At 40.4% G+C, this 24,999-nt stretch overlaps 1 protein-coding gene across 1 annotated transcript; it reads left to right on the top strand.

Moving 5' to 3' along the window:
- The first annotated feature begins 290 nt into the window (after window positions 1–290).
- On the top strand, window positions 291–24,791 carry SCPEP1 (serine carboxypeptidase 1). Its single transcript, XM_026711106.2, has 13 exons — window positions 291–626; window positions 4,602–4,747; window positions 6,049–6,138; window positions 6,954–7,109; window positions 8,473–8,547; window positions 10,397–10,469; window positions 11,721–11,758; window positions 13,670–13,798; window positions 14,202–14,295; window positions 15,605–15,718; window positions 17,904–18,041; window positions 20,009–20,172; window positions 22,817–24,791. Exons 1-13 carry the CDS (start codon window positions 572–574, stop codon window positions 22,880–22,882), a joined length of 1,338 nt encoding a protein of 445 aa, XP_026566891.1. The 5' UTR covers window positions 291–571; the 3' UTR covers window positions 22,883–24,791.
- The last annotated feature ends 208 nt before the right edge of the window (window positions 24,792–24,999 follow it).

Genomic DNA, 24,999 nt, shown 5'->3' with positions numbered 1-24,999 from the left:
TGTAGGGGGCGTGCATAAGCACCCCAATCGTGCCTACCATCCCTGTCCTATTGTTTTTTATTTATCTATCTATCTCATGTATTCAAAAGCATATTTATTCTTATACCTGTATCTTGTAAATACGAAAATACTTTAAATTCTTTTTTTTTTCCACTAGTCTAATCGCCCTGGCAGCCAAACCTGGGCCAAGAAATGAACCAGAGAGAACCGGAGCTAGAGGGACTTGGCGGTTCTTCCAGCACGGAGCAAAAGAACCGCAGAGGCGAAATCCGCCCCGCCGGGACAGAGCCAGAATCGAGAGCCCGCGTTTTGAATCACGCGCTCTCGCCGCGCGGTGAAAGCTGGTCGGACGCGGCTGGTCCAATTCGTAGCGCGCAAAGGTCGGGCAGGACCAAAGAGATCACGTGTGGGAAGCTTTGAGGAAAGGCAAAACATCCGCGGTTCCCGAGTTGGGCCGGGTTTGGAGGATCTATAGGCTCGCTTTTAAACTCGGCTCGCCACTTCCCCTTCTTCAGAAGCGGCTGGCGGGGGGAGTTCGAGCCTTAGGGTTGTTGCTCTGAAGGTTGTCAAGATGTTGCTGACGGAAAGTATTATTCTAATATTGTCGCTGGGGACTCTAAGTTCAGGTAAGCTTGGAAAGAAGGCGACGGCTTCTTCTCTCCCCCGTCCCCCAATCGTGTCTGGTTAGTAACAGCTCACAAGCCCACACACAAGTTTACGGAAGGTGAAACACGATCGGAGAACTGTACTCCTTTCGTGGTGCTGAATTTAAAACTGACCGCATCTCGAAGCTACTAACCCGAGCGTAAAATGGTTGTATTTGTTGTTTGTATTTCTGTTGAGATTTTAAAAGCTTGCCTTGTGCTGCTGAGCTTTCTCGTCCTGCCAGCTATGCAAGCCTCCTTCCGTGGAAGAATATTATGAAAGTGGCAGAATCTGAATGAGTAATCATGGGCTGAAATCTCTGCGGAAATCTCTTAGATCCTCTTTTTAGAGTCAGCCCCCATTTTGGGTTGTTGGTGAACTGCAACTCCCAGCAGCTTCAGCCAGTGTGATCTATTTTGTGCGGAGGGGGGGAGGAATTTCTAGTCTCCTTTTGGGGAATTTTTTTGCGGGATTTTAGTCTTCTACAGTAAACTGCAGTACATCTGCAGATTGCTGCTGCAATCTGCAGATGCAAGCAGTACAAGTTTAGGGACCCCTGCTTTAGGCATTCCTTCCTTCCTTCCTTCCTTGTTCTTTTCTTTTCTTTTTTCTTTTTCTTTTGTATTTGATTTGTGTTTGTCATCCACATACCTCTCTGATTTCTAGTGACGGCCTGGCACAGAGCTAGAAGATATGAGCAACTGTGAGGAAAACACTTTGATTCCCGGTATTCAGCCAAGCAGGCTTGCTTGGAAAGCGAGTGTAAAATATCTACTCCTTTAATTGGTAGTTATTTAAAACAAGTTTTAAAATTTGCCTTAAAGGAAACATCCCATGTAAGCAGTCACTCCTTTTTTAAAGCTAACATTTTAAAACTAGACACTTGAGGAAGAACTACTTTATAACTTAAATTTAAATTGTACAACTTATGCTCCCAAAGGTGGAAATATTTCTTCAGAGACAAAGTATATATAGGTAATCCTCTACTTACAATTCATTTAGTGACTGTTCAAAGTTACATTGGCACTGAAAAAGTGACTTATGACTTTTTTTCATACTTATAACCATTGCAGCATCTCCATGGTCATGTAATTAAATTCAGACACTTGGCAACTGATTCATATTTATGATGGATGGTCATGTGACCACCTTTTGCGACCTGACACACAAAGTCAATGCAGAAGCCCGATTTACTTAACAAATGTGGCAAGAAAGGTTATAAAATGAGGCAAAACTCACTTAACAAATGTTTCACAGCAACAGAAATTCTGGGCTCAATTGTGATCGTAAGTCGGGGATTACCTATATATGGTGCAGTGGGCATTTTCATAGACAAAGGGAAAAAAATGAAATAATGATAGAGGAATAGTGACCTACCCAAATTCCTTATTGAGTTTCCATGACTGAGGGCACATCTGGAATTGGGAGTCTGTAGTTGTAACCAAATCTCTCCACGCTTCATCAACATGGTATGAGAGCAAACCCCAGTAAAGCAGAAAATATTTATTTATTAAATGTATATGCCCATCTCACTATGGATGCTATTTCAGAGTAATTGTTTGTGGGATTATTCTACTTTTCAATCAGGTGGCAATAAGGAAGAGAGCCAGATGTTAAGGCTATCATATCAGGGCAAAAAAAAAAAAAATTCTAGATGACCACTACATGTCATTGGGGAGCTATAGAACAGTCTAATTTGCTCCTATCAAGTGATCTTCTGGATTTTTCCAGATGATATGTAATAGGCCTGCATGTATGGTTCTTTTTAAAAACCAGGTTAAATATTTCATAATGCCAGTCTATTCAGATCAATAGTGTTAAACTTGTAGAAATCCTTTCTACCTAACCCTAAGCTATTAAATTTGAACACTAAAGAGGAGAGGAATGCAGTCCTATAAAAGTCTATTCTGGTGAGTCCCACTGATTTGAATGGGATTTACTTGTAGGTAAATCACTACAGGACAGCGGTCCACAATCTTTGCAGCTTGGCGGCACAGGTGGGGTGGAGGGGAACCGGACCATATTAGCGGCGGACTGGTGCGCATGTGTACATCATGTGTGTGCACCACACGTGTGTACCAGCCCGCTGTCCAGTTGTGAATAGGCCATGGCTTGGTAGTGGGCCAGGGTGAGGGATTGGGAAGCCCTAATAAAGGATACCAACCCTTGTTCTTGGAAGTTCTCTGTGTTTGCAGAACATTGTCTTTGAGGCAGAGATAATAATGTGATTTACACTCACAGCTGCTTATTATGGAAGTCAACTGAGCAGTTGACTTTTAACCACCAACTCTATGTGAGATTGTGCCTATGGCACTCTGAGAATCCTGGTACTTCATTTTATTTTATTTCTCTCCTCTCCCCTGCTTTTAATAACGAGTTGTCTATCAAACATCAGTGTAATTAGGAGTAGCCATTTGCACTGCAGAGAGAGGTTACAGTTGTTCGTTAAAGTAGTCTATGATCCAAACTCTATTTTGACACTGCCTTTAAACAAGTACTGTTAATAGCTACTGTGGGAAAAGAAGGTGGCAGTATTTTGCATGAAGTCTACACCTACGGATAAGCAATTGCATTGGAGTCAGTAGGACGGATATGATGTAAGCTGCTGTAGGAATGTGTCCTCTTGATGGAAGATGAGAAAAAGAGGTAGGAGGCTATCTTGGCAATCTACTTGGCACTGGATTTGGTTGTAGTGTACAGTCCTGTTTCTTAACCTGTGGACCTTGGAATGTCTTGCAAGGTTGAATCCTGTCTACCGAAGAGCTTCAACGAAATTGCACCCACTGGAGTGAGGTGGTGGGTTTTCTACTGCCAGTTCTTTGATTCCAGGGGGGTCTGTGGGATTGGAGAAAAAGTGCTAGGGTTCAAGAAAGGGGAAAAGGCACTTTCTGGTATCATCCCATGGGATTGGACAATTGGCACAGTCCAATATTCCTACCTGCTCTTCTTTTCTTTTATAAAAAAATACTTTTTAAAAAGATAAGGCTAGCGTGTCTGTTTTTTTTTAAAATTTCCAAGCATGCCCATGAGCTTCATGTGCTGAGCTTCATTTGGAAACATCCAGGAAAAGGGACGAAAGAAAGATGGAGTGTAGGAAGGAAGCTGAACAGGTTGTTTTCAAATAAACTGTGGTTGTTCTCCACAGTCCTAAAATGTTGCCATCTGTTTGGTCTCCGAACTGACAGTATTTGTTTTGTTGTATAAGTAGACCAAGGTAGATTACAATCTGTATTCATGCACACACCCCAAAAAAGGAATGAGCTTAATGCACAGATAGTGACAGTTTGTCCTGTTGAAGTGGGCAGAGCTTATCTCGAAAGTGGAGTATATTTGGATGGCAGATGATCTTCAGACTCCTTGATAGTGAAACCCCCCCCCCCAAAAAAAAATCTTGTTAATGTTTCTGAGTCATATTATGAGACATTTTGATAGGTAGATCTTACTCTCTGATTCATCATAGCTCTGTGGTAAATGTGATCTCAGGGCCGTCTACTGGGCAGAAAAGATTCATAAACTGCCTCACTCTCCCATTGTCATTGTTGATGGGACACTTGGTGCTCAAAATCTAATCTGGGCCTTGATGATTACGTTTGTGTGGTATCCTGTAAAACCAAGGGTATTTCCGGCACCGAAAGTAGCATTGCTATCTCTACTATCTCTGTTCTTTGAAAGAACCACATATTATACAAGGCCAATTGTACATGGAAGGGTGGAGGAATTACAGATTTGATGTGGTAGTGTAGAACAGGGATCTCCAACCTTGGCAATTTTAAGACTTGTGGACTTCAATCTCCAGAATTCCACAAGTCATAAAGTTGCCAAGGCTGAAGACTCCTAGTCTGGAAGGAAGAGGTTCTTCTCCTGAAATTCTCAGAATGGTAGAAGAATGCCAAGTCCTCTTGTGTCTTAGCTTTGTAAAGCATAGTAATTGCTTATTTATTTTTGTCCCCTTTTAGCTTTTTCAATAAAGGAACCTAAAGAACCGAAACAGGCGTGGGGGTATGTTCCTGTCAGAAGCAATGCAAGCATGTTCTGGTGGTTATACTATGCGGACAGTCCCACTCAGAATTTCACACAACTCCCTCTTATCTTATGGCTGCAGGTAAGCTGGGGGTAAGGCTTTGGTGTGAGCTGTAATGGAAGGACAATAGCATCAGAAGTAGAGTTGAATCCTGTAAAACCTTGTAATAGAAGGTGTCTAAAACTCTGAACGAATCCTTCATAGGAGAAGAATAAAGTTTAAATGGAGATTCAGCCCTATAACATAAACTGATTGCATTTGGCGGGTGGGATTGGAGGGATTGAGTCATCGTTATTTCCTGGTGACTGGAAATGTCCTGCAGTTTTTTGGTAAGATTTCAGAGGCGGCTTTCCCTTGCTTAATTCCTAGGACTGAGAAGATGGGGCTGGCCCAAGATAACTCAGGTAGCCTCATGCCTAAGGTGGAACTAGAATTGTCAGTTTCGGGGGTTTTAGCTAATGCCTTGACCACTACACCAAACTTGCTCTCATTGTATATTAATTATACCTCATTGCCTTAATTATTCTAAATCAAGTTATTAAAAGCAGTTGAAAAATCAGAAATATTATTTCTGATGCCCCACATAGTGTAAATTGTTTGGATTTGTAAGTTGCTCGGAAGGCACGGGAACAGTAATGCAAATTGCAAGGGCAAAAATTAAATTATGGCGTAACATAAATGAGCTATAGAATTTCATTGTGGCATTCCTATGCCTATACAGGTAACTCTCAACTTACAACCATTCATTTAGTGATCGTTTGAAATTACAGCAGCACTGAAAAAAGATATTTATGACTGTTTTTTACACTTATAACTGTTGCAACATCCCCATGTTCACATGATCAAAGTTTGGTAATCGGCCTGCATTTATGACAGTTGTAGTGTCCCAGGGTCATTTGATCATTTTTGGGGACCTTCTGACTAGCAAAGTCAAAGGGGAAACCAGATTCACTTAACAACCGTGTTACTAACAACAACGGTAGTGATTCACATAAGAACCGTGGCAAGAGAGGTCGTAAAATGGGGCAAACTCATTTAACAGCTGTCTTGCTTAGCAACAGAGATTTTGGACTCAATTGTGGTCGTAAGTCAAGGACTACCCATAACAAACAGGAATTAAGTTTAGCTGGGAAAATTCAGAAATTCTGCCTGCTCTTGGAAAGGCCTGCATTTTCTTTCCCACGTGGACTAACACAGCACTCGGAAGCCGTTTCTAAGAAAAAGTTCCACAGGATTCTATTTGTAGATTTGCATTAACAGCCTTGGAATGAAACCATTCTGTTCATCACACCTCCTTTTCTTGAGAGATAAATGAAAAATAAGATAGCAAGAAAAATGGTTGATGATTTTCCTCTCCGTTTCTCACCTCTGTGTTTCCATAGGGAGGCCCAGGAGCTTCAGGTTGCGGATATGGAAATTTTGAAGAGATTGGTCCCTTAGATTCTGATCTAAAACCAAGAAAGACAACTTGGGTAACTGTGTTAAGTTATAGTGGGAAAATTGGGCGTGTTCTGGCAGGCTATGTTTAAAAAAGGATGCTTTTTGCAATATGTTGGTTTTTGTTTGAGATGCAGACTTTGAGATCTTTCTTGCTCTTCCTCTAGGAGCCCATATACCGTATGCTTCCGAAGCTACCAGTTATTTAAAGAGATTTTACTCCTACACCTCATCCAGCAGCCTAATAGATTATTTGTCTTCATGGCAGGAAATCTTTATTTGCTCTGTTTTTCTATATTGTCCTTGTGTTAAACAAACCAAGTAAGACTTTAGGATTCATATTTAAAGAAATGAATTTTACCAGTAGTCGTAAGACTGCTCTTCCACTATCCTGAAAGCCAAAAACAAAAACATGTATATTAAAAAGGATAGCTTACAAGCATATATATGCACACGTGCACAACAACATACACATAAACACACAGACAGACACATAAGGAAAATTAAAAATTTTAAAAGAATAAACTTAAAATTGGGGAAAAGCCTTGAACCACAAACTGTGGAAGGTTTGACTCTGTTGCAAGTATTAACAACTGAAAGTAAGAGACTTCTATGGCTGAGGTTGCCTATGAATGAGAATAGCTAATGCTAAGACATATTTAATAAATGCCTCTAGGCTGAAAATATAGCGATACTGAGTAGTGCATTATCCTTTCTATGCAAAATAAGCGCTCATCGTGCCTTTGTGGGAATCTTTGAAAGAGTCTTTCCTTCTTTGTCATCCCTTTTAAGTAGGCTGCCCTCCTTCTGTGTGTGTTGCTGATGTCAGTGTTTTCTTTGGGTGGTGTAGCTGCAGGCAGCAAGTCTTCTCTTTGTTGACAATCCTGTTGGCACCGGATACAGTTATGTTAATGACACCCTTGCCTACGCCACTGATCTCAGCATGGTCGCTTCGGATATGATGGTGGTTCTCCGAGAGTTCTTTAAATCAAAGGCGGAATTCCAGGCAAGTACAGCCGGAACAGCCCATGGAATGTCTTACTGTCTACTACCACTGTATGAAATCCCAAAACTACACATGAACCCTATTCAGGCATTGCAGAACGGAAGTACTCATCACACAAGCCTTTTCTTTAAGCTCTGCTGACATTTATCAAATGGCTTTGGGGATGGATGTTTACAGAAGGAAACCTTGCTTGAATTTGCTTAAAATTGCACAGGTGCTGACTTCCTTGCAAATTAGCATCTTGAACAATTGGCATCCTTGTTCATGTCAAAGCCAGTCCACTAATAGTTATGCTTGCAAAGGCTCCTGTAGACTGTTACCCCGAACAGTTTCTGCTAGAGGGCAAGGCCTGTTGAGAGTGCTGACATAGCAGGAATTGCCTGAAGGCTAGATTTAAGCTCCCACTTCCCATCCTTCAAAGTTATCTCAGAACATGGGACAAATGATGGTGTATTCAAAGGTTCCTCATTCCTGCAGTGTAGAGATTGCTCCCTCCTGAAAATTAGCCCTTTAATGGAGTGATTTATAATCCTAGGCCTAATTTCAGTCTCTCTGTGTGTTCTGGTGTGACACACAAGGCCTAATTTCAGCCAGAAAGACTTCGGGCATAGGATCAGTCCTGGGAAGTAGGTTTTTATTATGCTCAAAGGGAGATATGAAGGATCCCCGTATATTCATTGGGTTGCCCTGTCATTAAAATGGAGTGGATTCTCTTAACTTCAGGAGAAATTTTTTTTTAAATTTTTGGAATGAAATGTCCTAGTTACTGTGTAAATGATTTCATTTGGTATATAGGTAATTCTCGAGTTATGACAGGTGCTTAGCATTACAACCCCCCCCCCAAAAGGTACCTATACTTATGACCATCATTCATAGTTCTGACAACTGCTCCCCCCACCCGCAGTGGTCACATAATTGCATTTTGGGCACTCGGCAACCAGCATTTAAGTGATTTACAATGCTTTTTGCCAGAAACCAGGGTTTGCTTAGTGACTCTGGCAATTGGAGTGAAAAACATAACATTGAGTCTGGTCATGTGACCTGCTTGGCACAGTGCTTGGCATGGTGCAACTGTAATTCTGGGCTCAATTACATTCGGAAGTTGCGAGCTACTGTAATCTGCTTTGCAATGTAATGAATCCCATGTCTGTGGAATGGGGCAGGACAGAAATCCAAGGGGGTGTCTGTTACTTGGCTGGATAGCTGCAGAAGGAGACCGTTTTGTCTTGCTCTTCTGAGAAAAGATTTCCCTTTGGTGTTTATGGGCATCAAGCAGGAAAAAGAAAAGAGTGAAGGTTTATTGATGTATTGAGTAATTCTTTTATTTTTGTGGAAGGTGTATAAATGCATTTTTTCCTTTCAGACAATCCCCTTCTACATCTTTTCTGAATCTTATGGAGGAAAAATGGCAGCTGCCATTGCTCTGGAAGTTCATAAGGTAAAGTTGATTTTTCCCTGTCAGAGAATATAGTAATCTCATCAAGGTAACCTGGATTTCTTCTGCAAGATCCTGAGGGAAGAAGAATCTCTCTTAAATCTCTCTTAATAAATGAGGCATATAAAATCCTCCTCGAATCAAGGTTGATTCTTGATTAAGTGTTAAGATGAAAGTGTTTTGCTACTGCTTCTGGGATAGATTCCTCACCTCTCAGACTACTCTATGACCCTGGGCTTTCTGATGCTCTCCTTTCCCAGGATTAACTAAATTTGACTGCCTTTGTTTTTTCAGATCAGTCAAAATTGGCTAGGTGCTGTTACCTCTGAGGTGAAATATATATGTGTTTCCATGTGAGGTGTGAAAGATCAGGTCTACAAGTGGTTCAGTTAACTGATTTATTGCTATAGCCTAGCCTAGTGGTTCTCAACCTTTTCTTCTCCACGGACCCACTTTATATACCTTTTATGGTCATAGACCATAGCCATGGACCACCAAGACTTAACTCAAGATTTAAATCACAACATTTCTTCAAGCCTGTGACAACATTGTGGCCCCACAGTGATCTGTAGATCACAGGTTGAGAACCACTGCTATAGACTATGCACCAGAATTTTCTCAACTAACAGCACCTGCTTAGATTTAGATCAGAGTCAATGGCACTTAACATATGTTGGATGTGGTCAGCTTGTGGCCACGTAGGGATTCGAGTCTAATCTCTCTTTTACCCCACCCCCAGGTTCTTCCAGTCCTTCTCCCACGTCCCAATATGTTTTTCACCCAGTCATCTGAATTTGGAATTTCCACTCAGTTGGCCATAGGAACCCCGAGAAAGCCTTGGTTATTCCCCCTCCAGTGGCATCTCCAAAACTGTCTACAGACAACTTATTGTTGTATCTGATATCTAGAGAATAATCACAGCTGTTGAAAAGTTTATTTTAATGTTAATGGTACAATTTAAATTCAATTAAATCTTGCTTTTTGACCCAATTCTATCTAGTTCTTTGCCCTTTCCTCCCCCTCATGTAGATATGTAGATCTTGCATGTGACTCAGGCACCAGGTGCGGTCCTAAGGCCAAAAGATATTGTACGTCCCTGCTTAATCAATTGTGTAAGTGCACACCAGCAGTAGGAGCCATGGGTTAGCAAGGGATTAAGCAGCTACTCTTCTTTCTCTAACTATTATCAAAAAATGTGAAGAAAGTTGAGGTGGGAGGAAAGGAGGGACAAAGGGAGGGAGGGAGGGAGGGAAGGAAGGAAGGAAGGAAGGAAGGAAGGAAGGAAGGAAGGAAGGAAGGAAGGAAGGAAGGAAAATGTAATGTACAAATTACATAATATCAAGCATATTTTTTATTAAAGAGATCTTGGGAGGACCAAGCTCTCCAGATAATTGTCTCTTCTAGACTTGATTCCAGGCATGGATTTGATAACTAGAACAATGGAGGCAAAAGATGTTAGCACTGAGCTAAAATAAACCGTGTGTAGGCAGCAGAGTCCACAGAGGTGTGTTAAAATAGACAAGGTGGTGAGTCACAAGGCAAGCCCTGCCCCTTTTGCGCATTCGTCATTGCGCAAGGTTTCAGAGGGGCGAGTCTTACGCTTCATCCACCATCTTTCTGATCTTGACACACACATAGGCCCACATGTGTAAGATATTGCTAGAGATTTTATTGCTTTCAGCCAAAAAAAGCACTTTCCTTAGCTATAGAATTGGCTAAGAAATTGACCTACGTTAATAACGCAGTTCTTGTTTGCTTTCTTCCTGGCCTTAAGGGAAGGTGCTTGAAAGTATATGATACATTTACCTCAGAATAATTAGGTTTTAATTAAACTTTAATTCTATTTTTTAAGGCTATTCAAGCTGGAACAATCAAGTGCAATTTTCGTGGAGTAGCCCTTGGTGATTCATGGATTTCTCCTCTAGGTACATTCATGTGGAACTAAGTACATCTGTGATATTGTGCATCTTCCACTGTATTTCTTGCCTCTTTCTGGCAAAATCTGAAGAAAAAATAAAGACAATTTGATATTCAGTACCAGCAACCAGGTTCAAGTGAAATTGTGGAGGCTTGGTTTTATCCCAGCTTGATTTCAGGTGCCTTAGGATTAAAATCTCTTCCCTCCATTTTATCTGTATACTAAAATTATTCTGTTCTGCTTTTCTGTCAGATAGTTTTTGGAATCTGAGGAAGTTTACAATGGAGGACTTGATGCTCTCTGAGTTTAGTTGTTTGCTTGCAGATGTTTTATTACATAACTAAATAATACTGATTATATTACCTAGTTAAGTACTGAAATGTCTGCAAGCAAACAACTAAGTTCAGAGAACACCATGGACTCTGCAGTTCAACCCTGAGCTATAGATATTCTCTTCTATTGGAAGTTTATTATTCCAGCCACTGAAAATTATATATTTAATTATATATGGCTTTCTGGTTGGTTATTTTAAGTATGATTAAACTGGGCACTTTTTATCTTAAAGGAAAAAAGATATTGCATGTTCGAATAGGAGAGCCAACACATGTTCCTGATTACTGTAAAAAGAATGTTGTTACTAGATACACAATGGCAGTTGTCAGTAAGAATCTGGGTTGGGCTTCCCATGTGATTTGGAAATAGTCCAGGGGGTTTACTCCGTGCTCAAAATCTTGAATAGCAACATGAATAAGATCTTTTTTTAAAATGTGAATAGTTTAATGTCATTTTCCTCAGCCTGATAGCATCAAGATACGTTAGTTAGAATACAGCCTTTCAGCACCCAGCCAGCATGGCTATCACTGCAATGTGGGGATGATGGAAATCTCGTGTCAATGCTTCTGGAAAGCACCAGATTTTGATACCTTGGAATAAATAATAAACAGTTTGGTGCTAAATTAGATCGCCATTGATTTAGAGATTTTGTGAGGCTCCACTTTAAAAACTAGGAGTTATTTCTGTGCATTTATACTGCTGCCTCCTCTTCCTTCTCCTCCTTTTGAAAAGCTGTCAATTTTAAAATAGCTAGGATTGATTTTATTTCAGTTCTTATTTTGTCTTGATGCAGAAAATGCTCAGGAACTTAAAAAGTTACTGCCTGCTTTAAACAGAGAAATATGGGAAAGATACTAAAGTTTATGCCCATTATTCTGTTTTATTTTTTAAAAAATAAGCCAATCTTAATGTTTGTTTCTTTTAGATTCTGTGCTTGCTTGGGGGCCTTACCTGTATAGCACTGTAAGTATATACTCCATATCTTTAAAAAAATTATTAATGTTCTTACAACTACAAGGAAGAATACTGTGTTTCTCCAACAATACGGCCTCCACCAATAGGAAGGCCCAGCATGATTTCTAGGCATGAGGTGAAATTAAGCCCCATGCATACTCCCCTTGCCACAAAGCTGTTTCTATCAGCCGATGGAAGCTCCCCAAAGGTAGAGTCACCAGCCACTTCTATCGGCCAGTAGAAACGACTTCATGGCGAGGAGAGTGTATGCGGGGTGCTTGCCCTGAGGCCACTTCTACCATCTGATAGAAGTGGCTGGTGACTCTGCCTTTGGGGAGCTTCCATTGGCCGATAGAAAAGGCTCGTGGCAAGGAGAGTGCGTGTGGGTGCTCGCCCCGAAGCCGCTTCTACCGGCTGATAGATTTCCTGCCCCACGCACACCCCCACCTAGAGCACCCCATGTGCACTCACCTCTCCACGAGGCTGTTTCTACCAGCTGATAGAAGCGGCTGGTGACTCTGCCTTTGGGGAGCTTCCATCAGCCGACAGAAGCAACCTCATGGAAAAGTGAGTGCTCATGGGGCGCTCTAGGTTGGGGTGTGTGTGGGGGAGGAAATTAAGTTATCCCCGAAAAGACGTCTTAGCTGTTTTTTCGGGGCTAAAAAAAAATAAGACCCGGCCTTATTTTATGAGAAACATGGTAGAAAAACTCAAAGTTGCAACACAGTTTATACAAAACATAAAACTAATAAAAGAAGGGGAGAAAGAGAAAAAGAAAAATAACTTGAACTATTCTACTTTAATAAATAGGGTAATAAATGTTATTATGCAGATATGATAATTACCTTTATATCAAAATTCATGCAAGATTGTTGTTAAAGCACAATTTAAACCTTAGCCATGCAACATCTAATGAATCTGTTTAGCTGCCAATAAACAGTCAACTCAAGCCTGGGAGTTTAGCTTGAAGCACGTGCTAAATGCTTTCCTTTTTTTTTTCTTCTCTGATTTTTGACTTCATGAGATTTGTCATGTTGGATCAGAACAGAAATGTCCCTCTATTCCAGTTCCTAGAGGCAAAGCCTGCCTGCTGTGCTTCTGGAGAACTCCAAAGATGGGATTGAAGTCAGCAGGTTTATAGAATGTTATGATCAACATTGATTGCTTAGAAACAGAGGCTAGAAGGAAGTAAACTCTTGGACCTCAAAAGCTACATCCGCTTTCAGTGCATACTTGGGATCTACTTATGTGTTCATGCATGCAAGCACATATTCTCCAGTGCCCCACTTTCTGTACCGCTCCTCCAGCTGTCCTTAGCTGTTTTTGATCCTGAAGAAGCCACCTAATGGCTTTAGCATTAAACTTGGCTTCAGTAGCAGAGTCTCAAGTGTCCTGAGATTTATCTACCCTGCAAATAGGCCATAAGGTAAAACCCACTTAAAAAGAAACTATGTAAAGCATTGGTGGTAAATACAAACCCTTTAGAGCAGGGGTGTCCAACCTTGGCAACTTTAAGACTTGTGGACTTCAACTCCCAGAATTCCTCAGCCAGCTTTGCTGGCTGAGGAATTCTGGGAGTTGAAGTCCACATGTCTTAAACTTGCCAAGGTTGGACACCCCTGCTTTAGAGCATGACAATTCTCTTTACCAAGGACTTTCAATAGTTTCTGTTTGTTGACTTTGTTCAGATTAATAAAACCATTTTTATTAGTCTTCTAATATATCATTCCAGGTAGCCTCTACATTTTCTTCGAAGCCATTGCAAATAATATCTTGTTAAAATACACATTGACATTGGGGCGGTTTACTGCCCAGCTTATATTCCTTTGAAAGTACTTGAGGCATTTTATGCAACGTTGGTTCCGAATTTCTTTTTTTTCCCCTTACTGCTGCATCCCCATCCCACTCCTTGTACTGCAGTCTTTCCTAGATGATCAAGGCTTGAAGGAAGTCACTACAGCTGCCAAGAAGATCCTGAATGCAATAAATACAGGGGCATTTAAGTTTGCTACACTGCTTTGGGATAAAGCAGAGGATATCATAGAAAAGGTAAAGAGATTGATTTAATTGATTATGTGCCATCAACTTGATGGCAGCTTCTGGGGTCACTAGACAGACTGATTTTGCTTCTGACAATTTGTCTCCAGCTTGGTCTTCAGGGTCTCCCCATAGTGCACCGATCATCACTGTAACTGAGTCCATCCACCTCTTATTTTCTTTCCTTTCCATTTTCCCAGCATTTTACACTTCTAAGAGAACTAGGTCTTCACTTAATGTAAAGCCTAGTTACTAGAGTCTTGACTGAAAACTTTGGATGGATTTCTTCTAAGATCCATTTGTTTCTTTTCTTGGCTATCTAAGGTATTCTCAGGAGTCCTTTTCAAAGTTTAGAGTAAATCATGCCTTTTGCTGGAGGATCTCTATTTTTAATGTCATTTCTTTTCTCGTCTAGAACACAAATGGTGTGAACTTCTATAACATTCTAACCCATGACTCTACAAAGGACACCGCTCTTTCATCTGCTACCACTGAAACCATCCCATTTTGTAAGTTGAGTGAGAACTCTGCAATGCCAGAAACCTCTTTTTAGCAAGACATAGTAGTTTTAGAAGATCAAAGATATAGTCCAGGGTCTCCAAAATGGGTCCACAAGTCTTAAAGTTGCCAAGTTTGGAGAGCCCTGGTGTAGCCCCTTTACAGATGCTAAAATGGGTTAAATTAGCAGTTGTTATCTTTTTCACAGAAAATATTTGAAACTCCAGTTTATAATGTCTGAACTCACCACACACTAGCCCTCTAGCCCTCTCAATATATATATTTCCCAGCATCTGGTGGGTTACGTGATATACCTATTGCAACTGTGCAATGGAGATCAGAGCCAAATAGGAAGTAGCAACCTTCAAATTCCCATTCTCTGCTCCAGTGCCCTAAATGAAGTTGCTGAAGTAAAGAAAGTTTCAGGAACTCAGCAATGGAATCTTGCATGAAAAGACTACGGTTCTGATTATCTAAACAAGCAATTGTTCTGTTATTGTTATATTGGATCTCCATATAAGTCCCAAGCACTACAGACTGCCAACTTCCAAATTACACAAAATGCTTCAGCTGAGCATTACAAAATTAATACATTAAAAAAATAGGGGTAAAGATATTTTTTAGTAGAAAGCAAGGCATTAAAGTCATGTCAGCAATTTTATTTTTTGCTTGATGAATGGGATAAGCGTTTGCAATTTAGAGCCATCATGTATATAAAAGATTTGGGGTTTGACAAAGGAGTGCTAGACAGAATCTAGTGTTCCCTACTTACTTCTGAATGGATCTGATTACATTTTGGTAGGCTGCCACTGATTTACTGTTCAGAGGCCCTGAACTGATGGTCCTTGACATGACTGGAGCCATATTTCTGTAATTTAATTTTAATTTAATTTAATTACACATTGAACTGCTGCCTTATTGGGGTTTGGGAGGGGCAGGAGGAATTTTTTTTGGTTTGTTTTATTTTGTGTATTTATGATTTGGTTGTTGCAATTGATAGTGTGTGTGAGAGAGGGTGGGGGAAGGAGAGGGTGGGTGGGAGGGAGGGGGAGAGAGAGAGAGAGAGCACAGAAGATAGAATATTAGCATTGGAAGTGACCTTGGAGGTCTTCTGCTCCAACCTCCGCTGAAGCAGGAGACCCTATACTATTTTAGACAAAGGTACGCAGTCTCTTGTTTAAAATCTCTACTGATGGAATACCCACAAAGAGAGAAAGAAATTATTTTGGAGTTTCTGCAGCAATGATTAGGGAATTCATCTTTAAAAAAAAAAAATACAGGTAAACCTCAAACGCAGTCTTCTTTCTCTTCTTTCTTCAGTAAAATTGTTCCAGCGTCATGTGAAAAATCAAATTAAAGACAAGCTGAATGACCTGATGAATGGGCCCATCCGAAAAAAGCTGAAAATAATTCCAGACTACGTTAAATGGGGAGGTATTTAATATCTACTGACTCCATCTAATACTCATATAGTTTCTTGTATATCATACTTCACAGGAGAATTAAGAACTTGGTGAAGAAGCTCTTATCTTAGGAAACTATATATTTAGATTATATTAGCTATGATTGAACTTCAGTGGCAAAATGTGTTTTATCATTCTTCAGTAACTTATCTGATATGCTGTCTTTAAGGGGAACTGGGGATATGTATTTATTTATTTATTGGGCCACCCATCTCATTGATAACAACTCTGAGTGGCTTACAATAACTTCCAAAGTAATGGTTCTCTTGAATTTAACTAGAAAAGAGTTATTTTACTTTTACTTTTTTACACTTTAACCCAGGGGTGTCAGACTCAAGGCCTACAGATCACATCCGGCCCACAGGGTGCTTAAATCCAGCCCGTGGGGCCAGCCTGGAAATATGAAAGGACCAGCCTGCGGTCCCTTGGGTGGCTAAAATGGGTCGTGTACGCCCCCCAGCACCTAGTTTTCACCCTCCATGGCTTCCTACAGCAATCTGCCACCCAAAAACGGCCTGAAAAAAGGGCCCAAAACAGGACAAAAATCAGGCCGATAACGGCCAAAACCCTCTACTCGCCAACCCCTTACCCTGGCCGGCCCATAGACAAGAACTACAATGCTAATCCGGTCCTCAAAGAAATCCAGTTTGACACCCCTGCTTTAATCTATAAAAATTATGTCAAGAGAACTGTTGTACAGTTACATGTACATGTACAGAAGCACCATCAGCAGCAATAATAGAAGTTAAAATGTTGAACTTGGGTCTCTTGAATCAGGCCTCAGCCCTGGAGGTTGTTTGATGTCAGCTGGACTTATATTGCAGAGTTAATGTTGCAGAGAAAAAATGGAGGCAGGAATGCTAACTATGTTGCCTTGAACATCTGGAGGAAATCAATGCAAAGCTATCAATCTGAATAATATCATTTATTTAATAAGAGATGATGATGGAGCAAGGTTTTTAGGAAATAAGGATATCAGTTTCCCTCTAGAATTACTAACATACCAGTCATCACCTTTCTCTTAACATGGGAACTATCTAGACAGCCTTCCGAAGCTGGCACTGATTAGACATGTAGATATCAAAAACTCTTAGCAATGGCCATGTCATTTGGGAAATTCTGGGAGTTGAATCTGGATGGGAGTGTTACAGAAGATTGGAAGAATGACTCAGACTGGCACGCTATTCAAAATCGTCCCTCAGAACAGGAGTCTCCAGGAGTGACAACCTGACAACTTGTGGACTTCAACTTGCTGACTGAGGAATTCTGGGAGTTGAAGTCCACAAGCCATAAAGTTGCCAAGGCTGGAGATCTCTGCTTTAGAATGTTTGGATATTCTACACTATGTATTTGTAGTAATAACTCCCTATTTTTTAGGGGAAACTGCAATTCTAGTTCTCTGTACATGTGAAGATTTTTTTCATCTCTAGGTGAAGAATCTTTTCATCAAATGACAACTCCCCAAATTCTTTGGAGAACATTACAGCAATTGTTCAACTGGCACAAAATAAATAGCAATTCCATGTACAGATATACCGTACAGACAGATACAAAACTATTAAATCATAGTTGTGGAATTGGACAAAAACATCTGTGCATGCTCCTCTTATATTTTAAAATATTATATTTTTAAAATTGTGTTAACTTGTCTCATTTCCAATCACAATCAGGTATTGGGGGTGGAATTCCCCAGATTAAAAGCCAATTGGGTTCTAAACCTGGTTGAAGTTAATTACTATTTCAAATTCTATTTGCAACTATGAAGTTGTTAGAATTTCTGGGTGGCTCTGAGATTCAGGTTATAAACCCCAAGCTCCTTCCCCCCACCCCACTTTTTAATGCTGGCTCCAAAATTCAGTAGTGGATCATAGTTTCCTCTAATTTAGAAACTGGAAATACATGAAAAATATTTTTTTTGCAGATTAAAATGAAAAGGGAAAAAAAAATACTTTATCCCAACCCCCAGCTGCAGAAAGAAATGGAGATGTCAGATCCTGGCAATGAGGCAAATGTGACTTTTTTGCCCCCTCTCCCTCCCTCCCTTCCTCTCACACACATACACAAATGGCCCTTTCCTTTATCAATAACACTGTATATGACCTTCAACTGGCATAAGGTTACCTACCTCTTCTTACTCTTTTGTTATCACTCTGCAGGGCAATCAGCTGGTGTATTTATGAATATGGCTGAAGACTTTATGAAAAATGCAATTGATATTGTAGACAGCTTGCTCGAGGCCAATGTGAATGTAACTGTATACAATGGGCAGCTAGATCTCATTGTTCCTACAATAGGTAAGCGGGTTTTTTTCCATGGGAATGAGCTTGGTGGAGACAGCAAAGCAGGTCATTATTGTTAGGTGCAACTGTATACAAATAGTCCTCAACTTACTACCATCATGGAGCCTGCCCGCCATGATCGTAACTTGTGAAGATCCTAAAATGGGTCAGTTATGTGATTGACCTGATTTTATAGTCTTTTTTTTTTTTGCGGTGTTCATTAAATGAATCTTCACTTAAGCAAACCAATGGTTTTCAATGGGTGTGTTTTTGTTGAAAACTGGAAGTAAATGCCAAAAACGGCATGATGGTAGAAGGATGATGGAAGGATGGTAGATAGCATAGCTCTAGAAGGAAATGGGGACTACAAAACCCAGAAATAGTGGAAAGAAATGAGCTGGGTTAGAAGAGAGTATTGAAGAGAAGAATACAGTGAGACATAAATGGTATCGGAGGCTAAATCTTTTGTATAGGAGGGATATTTTGCTAGGAGATAGGATCAAGGCATTGTCTTGTGAATAAATAAGAAGTAACTGACATAAGCTTGCTTGTAGAGTTTATACATTCCCATTCATCTTAAAATGGAATTCCTTCAGGTGAGTAGTTATTTGGATTGCTTTTTGCTTTTAATGACAAAATGCTCCTTAGCTGAAGTCAAAGTGCTGGGTTTATTTTCTAAGCCCTCTACATTTCTACTTTGCTCCATTTTGAGATTTCATCGGTCTTTTCAGGCATATGCTAAACTCTAATAAATTCTTCTTCTTTTCAATTGCAGTTTATTAACCCAGGTTAAGTGATTAGCATACAGTATAACATTAATCTAGGCAAGCAGTATGTGGGTTTTTTTTTCTTTAATGAGATATGTAAACCAGGCCCTTGTAGTATGGTCAACAAATCCAGGTAAACAAATCTAGGCTGAGTAATGGGTATGAATGAAGCCTGTGTTATCTGCCCACTCAGCTGAATTTAGTCTAATAAACCAAATAAACTAACCTTTCAGGTCTGTTTGATCAAAGGCATTCACATCAATGTCAGTAGACATAGACTAAGTTATGGAGTAATTCAATCTCCTAGAACTGGGCAAATACAGTATGCTTATTTAGATTACAATTAGATGATCTTCTTGGCTAAATTAAATCCTTCAGTAATACAAATAAGCATATTTATTTATGTATAAAATTTATTCATCCCCTACTCCCAAGGGATCCAAAGCAGCGTACCAGTGACTTCACACCATTTTCCATGTTTATATTGTTCTTTTCTATTCAGTGACAATATTGATTCCAGAGCCCTGACATTGGGATAAGATAACTTCATCAGGGTCTGTCTGGCAATGGTAAATCAGCATCAGCCAGTTAAACCACGATCATTTCAAAGATGAGTTCCTGGGGAATGATAACAATGATTGAGATAGCCAACATGACAGCAGGTGCCTGGCTATATGTTATACACATACATGCACACATTGCTAAGATGTGTATGTTTTTAGTGCTTTACTAATTCTACAGTGGGTCATTGTGGGTAATTGCAATGAAGATTTTTAATAACTCTCTTAGGTGATTCATCTTGCATTGAAAGATTTTTTTCCCTTTTATTTATTTGTTTTACAAAGCTGCATGCTGCTCTTTCCAGGACTTTTTATTGCTTTATTTTATTTTGATGGCTAGCAACAGTACTTAGATCTATATACTGCCCCATAGTGCTTTACAGTATTCTCTGAGTAGTTTACAATGTCAGCATTATTGCCCCCCCAAAATCTGGGTCCTCATTTGCCAACCTCGGAAGGACAGAAGGCTGAGTCAACTTCGAGCGGGTCAGGATTGAACATCTGACAATGAGCAGAGTCAATCTGCGATACTGCATTCTAACCACTGTGCTACCATGGCTCTCCAGCCCGGTAGGTAGGGGATCATCTGTTCAAACGAACAGTTTGTCGCAGGATTTTTTTATGATAGAGTTACTGATCACCGTTCTCTGTTTAGGGCAAGAAGCTTGGCTCCGGAAGCTAAAATGGCCCAAACTGAAAGAATTCAATGCACTGAAGTGGCAACCTTTGTACACCTGCCCAGAATGCACAGAGACGGCTGCTTTTTATAAATCTTACTGTAATCTGAGCTTCTTCTGGATCCTCAAGGCTGGCCACATGGTAAGTCTTTTCCATGCCTTCAGAGTAAGCAGAGGACATCTTCTGTTTTGTATGTTGTAAGAATTAAAACGTTTTGTAGGAACAACTTTGCATAGCCCAAAGACAAAAGAATAGGGCAGGTATGACGATACTTACATCCCTTTCCATGAAAGAGAGAGGCTACCAATAAAATAAAAAATTTGCAAAAAAGAAAAAGAGAGAGGAGAAAGATTGCCATAAGCAAGGCTTTTTCATTTGATCGTAACACATGGAGATTATTTTTTCAAATACTTTTTATTAAAGAATTGAACAATGCTGAAAAGTGAAACTGGTTTTCCCATAATCCTACCTTAATTCCAAAGATCATTGTCATTTCAAACCAAGTGTTACCATAAAGTTCATAAAGGGTTTCCAGAATTTTATAGAAATGTTTTTATTTTATTTTAACCCCAATCAAAGAAGCCAATTGAATGTTCCATTGTTTCGTTTCTAACAATCTTGCTCTTCAGTTCATCAAGTTGCTATCATAGGGTTGAATCTTTAATTAAATTTCCTTTTTCTCAGTCTCAAAATTATTCCAGGTCATTTTTCATCTCCTGGCTTATCATTTGTGTTTTCACTTTGTCATTTCTGTCTTATTTTTCTTTCTCTTCTAAAGAAACAATTTCTTTACTTAAAACATTTATACATCAGCTGGGATTTGTTTTGCCTCTTCTTCCTGACAGTTTAGAATTCCCTCCATTATAGTCTCTTCCATGTCTTTCTTCCTTACAGTCTTCAAAAAATGCATTTGCAGGTGCAGAAATTATTTCTGCCAATTTAGTTTTATGTTTCTCTCACAGTTCTTAAAAAAACCCCTTTGAAGTATCTCAAGCATCATAACTTTGTCACTTTATAAATTTCACAGCTCTTCTTTTAGTTCAAAAATAGAAGCCAGGTTCTCCCTATTGATTTTTTTTTTAAACTATTCCTGTCTGGAACTTTAGCCTTCTTTAGGGTCCCATTTCCCTAATCATAAAGTCTCTGATTTCTTGGTTTCCTTATTTTCAAAATTTAACCGATCATTTTGGTTGGTTCCAGATAGATTAAACGTTTTTTTTATTGAATTATTTCAAAAACCTTAGCAAAAGGCCTAATATTTCAAATTTGCTTGTTCTCTTAATTCATTTATAACTTTCTCGAATTACATTTATGTTCTCCACATTTTTTTTAAGCCACTAGCTAGTATTACCTTTACTTTGGGATGAAGTTTTATTCACCAGACTTGTTGCTTGGAAGACCTTTACTAACTTTAAAATCACTATAAATCCAAAAATGGCTAATAAGTGAGGATGGATGAACCCAATGTCCTTAAAGACTCCATGGTGGTTGATAACTTGATGGCTTCTCTTATCTCCCAGTGCTCCGACCTGTGGGTCGACCCCTGTCCTGCAGTCCCTTCATGAGGAGTGGCTGCCTGGAGTGATCTCTCATCCTCTCCTTATCTGGAGAGGCTCTGTTGATTGAGCTTGTCGGTCTTGGCCACATTCTCACCTCCATTTCATCAGAGACATCTAGTTTGCCATTCCCTGTGGTGTCTCCTTTGGATGACTCCCCCAACTCTTCCTCAGAGGCTGGCTCCAGGGGAGAAGGAGATCATTCCTGGCACATCAGGAACTGCCAGCAGAACAGGCTTCGGCTGGAGATAATTTGCAGGCCAGCGAAGAAGAGGGGGAGAAGCTGCCTGCCATGGTAGATCTCAGAGCACACAGGGCAGAGAAACCGGTTTTCCAGATTGCTTGGCAACAGGCCTCGCCCCTCTTGATGGGCTGATCAGGAGCTATTTAGCACGGCAGGCAGAGGGAGGCATTGCTGAGAGCAATGTGTGTGTGTGTGTTGTGACTGTGTGCTTGTCTGTGTTTCCTGAGATTCTGAATTTCTGTAACCCATGAGCTAACGTGGATGTACTTTAAGTTTTGCCTAGGAGTGCTTTATGTTCGTTTATTGGACTCGCTGTTTGAGCAGCTTGCTATTTGTGTTATGGACTGATTGGCCATTGCCTGGGGAATTGATCTAGGTTTGCTCTTGGCTGGCTTTGGTTGGTACAATTCTAAAGCCGGGGGAAGAGAACTACTGGGGGAAGACATATAAAACCCTCCCTAAACCACACTGACGTGCCAGTGTGAGTGAGTGGGGCAGCCCATTCCCTCACCCAGTTGTTCCTTCACTCAGATGAAGATCCTGAGGCAGAGTTCCCCAACCTTTTCAACTTTGCGGACCGTCGGGAGGGGATGATTTTGCACCTACGCTTGCCCGCTGCTCATGGGATGCTTACACGAGTTCGCCCACCACTTCTGCGCCCCATTTCCAAAAGGCTAAGGCCTGGTAGTAGGCCACGGCCTCAGAGTTGGGGGCCCCTGTCCTAAAGGACTATGGTTAACTGTCTATATTTGAGATAATGGAGTCTAAAAATATCTTGTAGTTTTACCGGAGTGAGCAAGACATTCTATTTCCTTTTTTTATTTTATTTTTTCTCTGGCCTCATTGAACAATGAAAACAGTAAATGAATAATATTACAAAACTTAAGGAGCACCCTTTTTTTTTTTTAATGGCTACTCCTGTTCTTGTGGCTTTCTGGGAAATCCCCTGCCGTTGGCTAACTGCTGATGTTTTTTTTGTTCTCAGGTCCCGGCTGACCAAGGTGACATGGCATTGAAGATGCTTAGGATGGTCACCCAACAAAAGCAATGACTAAATTAGAGCCAGCTGGCTTGGCTCCTGTTTGGAATCTTTTTGTGGCACCTCAAAAGCTGAAGGAATAATTATACCATTGTGTTTTGATTTTCTCAGGTATTATGTAAGGCACTTGAAGGAGACACAGATGGAAATAATTCACTTTCTCCTGTGGTAACTTCTTTTGTAAAATGTGAAGATCTCTTGATCCACTTCTGGTTAGCATAATCCTTAAATGCTGGAAACAGAAGGTGTGAGTAAATCAGGGATCGGCATTTTGTAGGCTATGTGTGGCCTCTATGTTGTAGCCTTGGAAGATCCTCTTTTTGTCCCGCAACACCTGGCAAAATTGGTGAGATATCAGCGATATCCTTTTGGGATAGGTTTTGCCAAAAGGTAGTAGAGATGGACCGATCAAATTCCCAGAGTCAAAATGCATCAATTTGCAACTTCCAAACACTCCCAAATAGCCCAAAAATGTCCCCCATCCAGGCTGAACCCCATCCTCCTTCAGAGATCATTGTCCTAGCCTCCAAATAGTCTGGGGTAGCTCCCAGGACAAGAGCGGTTTCCCCCTCTTGAAGTAATGTTTTCTCAATGGCAACGTTTCCTTTGGATTGATTTTTGTCCTGGGCACGGGAAGCCAGAGTATTTTTCAGCTCAAGCACTTTTGTACCTGCACAGGCAATACACTTCCCAGTGGTTGCCCCAGACCTCATGCCCAAAGCCATCACCCTTTTTTCTATCAGCCTTTGCAGCTTGATTGAAAACAAGGTTGTATTCAGGTCTTATTTAAATGAGATTTGCTTCCTAGAAAGTAGATTCAGGATTGACAGGCATAAGTCCGTCAGCATACAAGGCCTCATTTCTAAAGTAGAAGCAGTTGTTTTTCTTGGCGTCCAGTGAGGAGGAAATATAGGAATAAAAACAGCAACCTGGAGCAACGGTTCAGCATCTCCTAATCTTGATCTTTAGGCTAATAGATTTGTCTAAGCCAGGGGTGGGTAAGTATGGCTCCTTTACGACCTGTGGACTTCAACTCCCAGAATTCATGACTGGCTCAGGAATTCTGGGAGTTGAAGTCCATGGGTTGTAAAGGGGCCATAGTTGCCCATCTCAGTCTAAGCAAACGTGAAACTATTGGATTGTTTGCCCCAACCCATCTGGTGTGGTTCAGATGGGTTGGAATGGTAGCTGCTAGGATTCTGAAACTGCTCGGTCAGCACAACTGGATGGTAAGTTGAGAAATATGGACCTAACGTGATCCTCTCTGTTCTTTTTTGACAAGCATACGTTCTAAGATTTAGGGGGACATAATTACCTTAATTACCTTTTAAGTGACTTTCCTGTTTGGGATAGCTAGTTCTTTTGTTCAGAAATCCAACGCAGGTGTTTTGTATTTCTTTCTTTTGACTCATGATTTAAGTTCTCTGTTCAGGCGATATAACCAACTGAGGGGGCTCTGCAGAGCATTTGTTTCATTTGCATTGTTTACATACTTAACGATAAAATGAAGTAAAATGCTGAGTCAGGAAGTGCCAAAACTTATGTGTGGATAATAATGGCAAAATTCCATGAGGTAGGTGGATGGACTTGTCTGTCTCTAATGCTGAGAAAAAGCAAATACACAAACTGAGTTCAGAATTATCCTCCTCTGGCTGTCCCACTTGTCATTCTGTGTGAGGAGTCACTATGGAGGCTTCTCATATTGGTACTGAAGTACATCTCTTGAACCGGGAAAGCACTGTGTCTTCCTTAAAGTTGCCAACTGTTGGAAATGAAATTGACATCCTTTATACACAGTTCAATGAATGTCTAAAGAAATTCATTCCATGGTGGTGAAATTGCCTTTTACGTGTATTATATATATGTATGTGAAATCTGAAAGCCAAAGACGTGGCCTTAATAAAGACTGATTTCCCTCATACTTCATCAGCTGATGATGAATCTGGGTGTATCTACAAATGTATCTGGGTAATGGAGCTGAGATTTTTTTAAAAAAGGATTATGTAGTGTTCTCTTCCCCCTCATCCGCTCATTTGAGAGCTGTGGCAGAAATTTAAGTTTCTCTGCCTCAACCTCTCTTCCGCTGAACGTAGCATACAGCTCTGTTCTTTTAATCTTGCGTGGGCTTG

Source organism: Pseudonaja textilis, chromosome 2 (genome assembly GCF_049901715.1).
Source record: "Pseudonaja textilis isolate UNSWEBS1 chromosome 2, rPseTex1.2, whole genome shotgun sequence".
NCBI classification, from domain to species: Eukaryota; Metazoa; Chordata; class Lepidosauria; order Squamata; family Elapidae; genus Pseudonaja; species Pseudonaja textilis.
This window is presented reverse-complemented; position numbering and strand designations above follow the sequence as displayed.

Coding starts and splice junctions, on each gene's coding strand:
- SCPEP1 (XM_026711106.2), top strand. CDS start 572: ATGTTGCTGACGGAAAGTATTATTCTAATATTGTCGCTGGGGACTCTA. Junction 6,139..6,953: donor AACCAAGAAAGACAACTTGG/GTAACTGTGTTA, acceptor TGGGTGGTGTAG/CTGCAGGCAGCAAGTCTTCT. Junction 10,470..11,720: donor TTCATGGATTTCTCCTCTAG/GTACATTCATGT, acceptor TGTTTCTTTTAG/ATTCTGTGCTTGCTTGGGGG.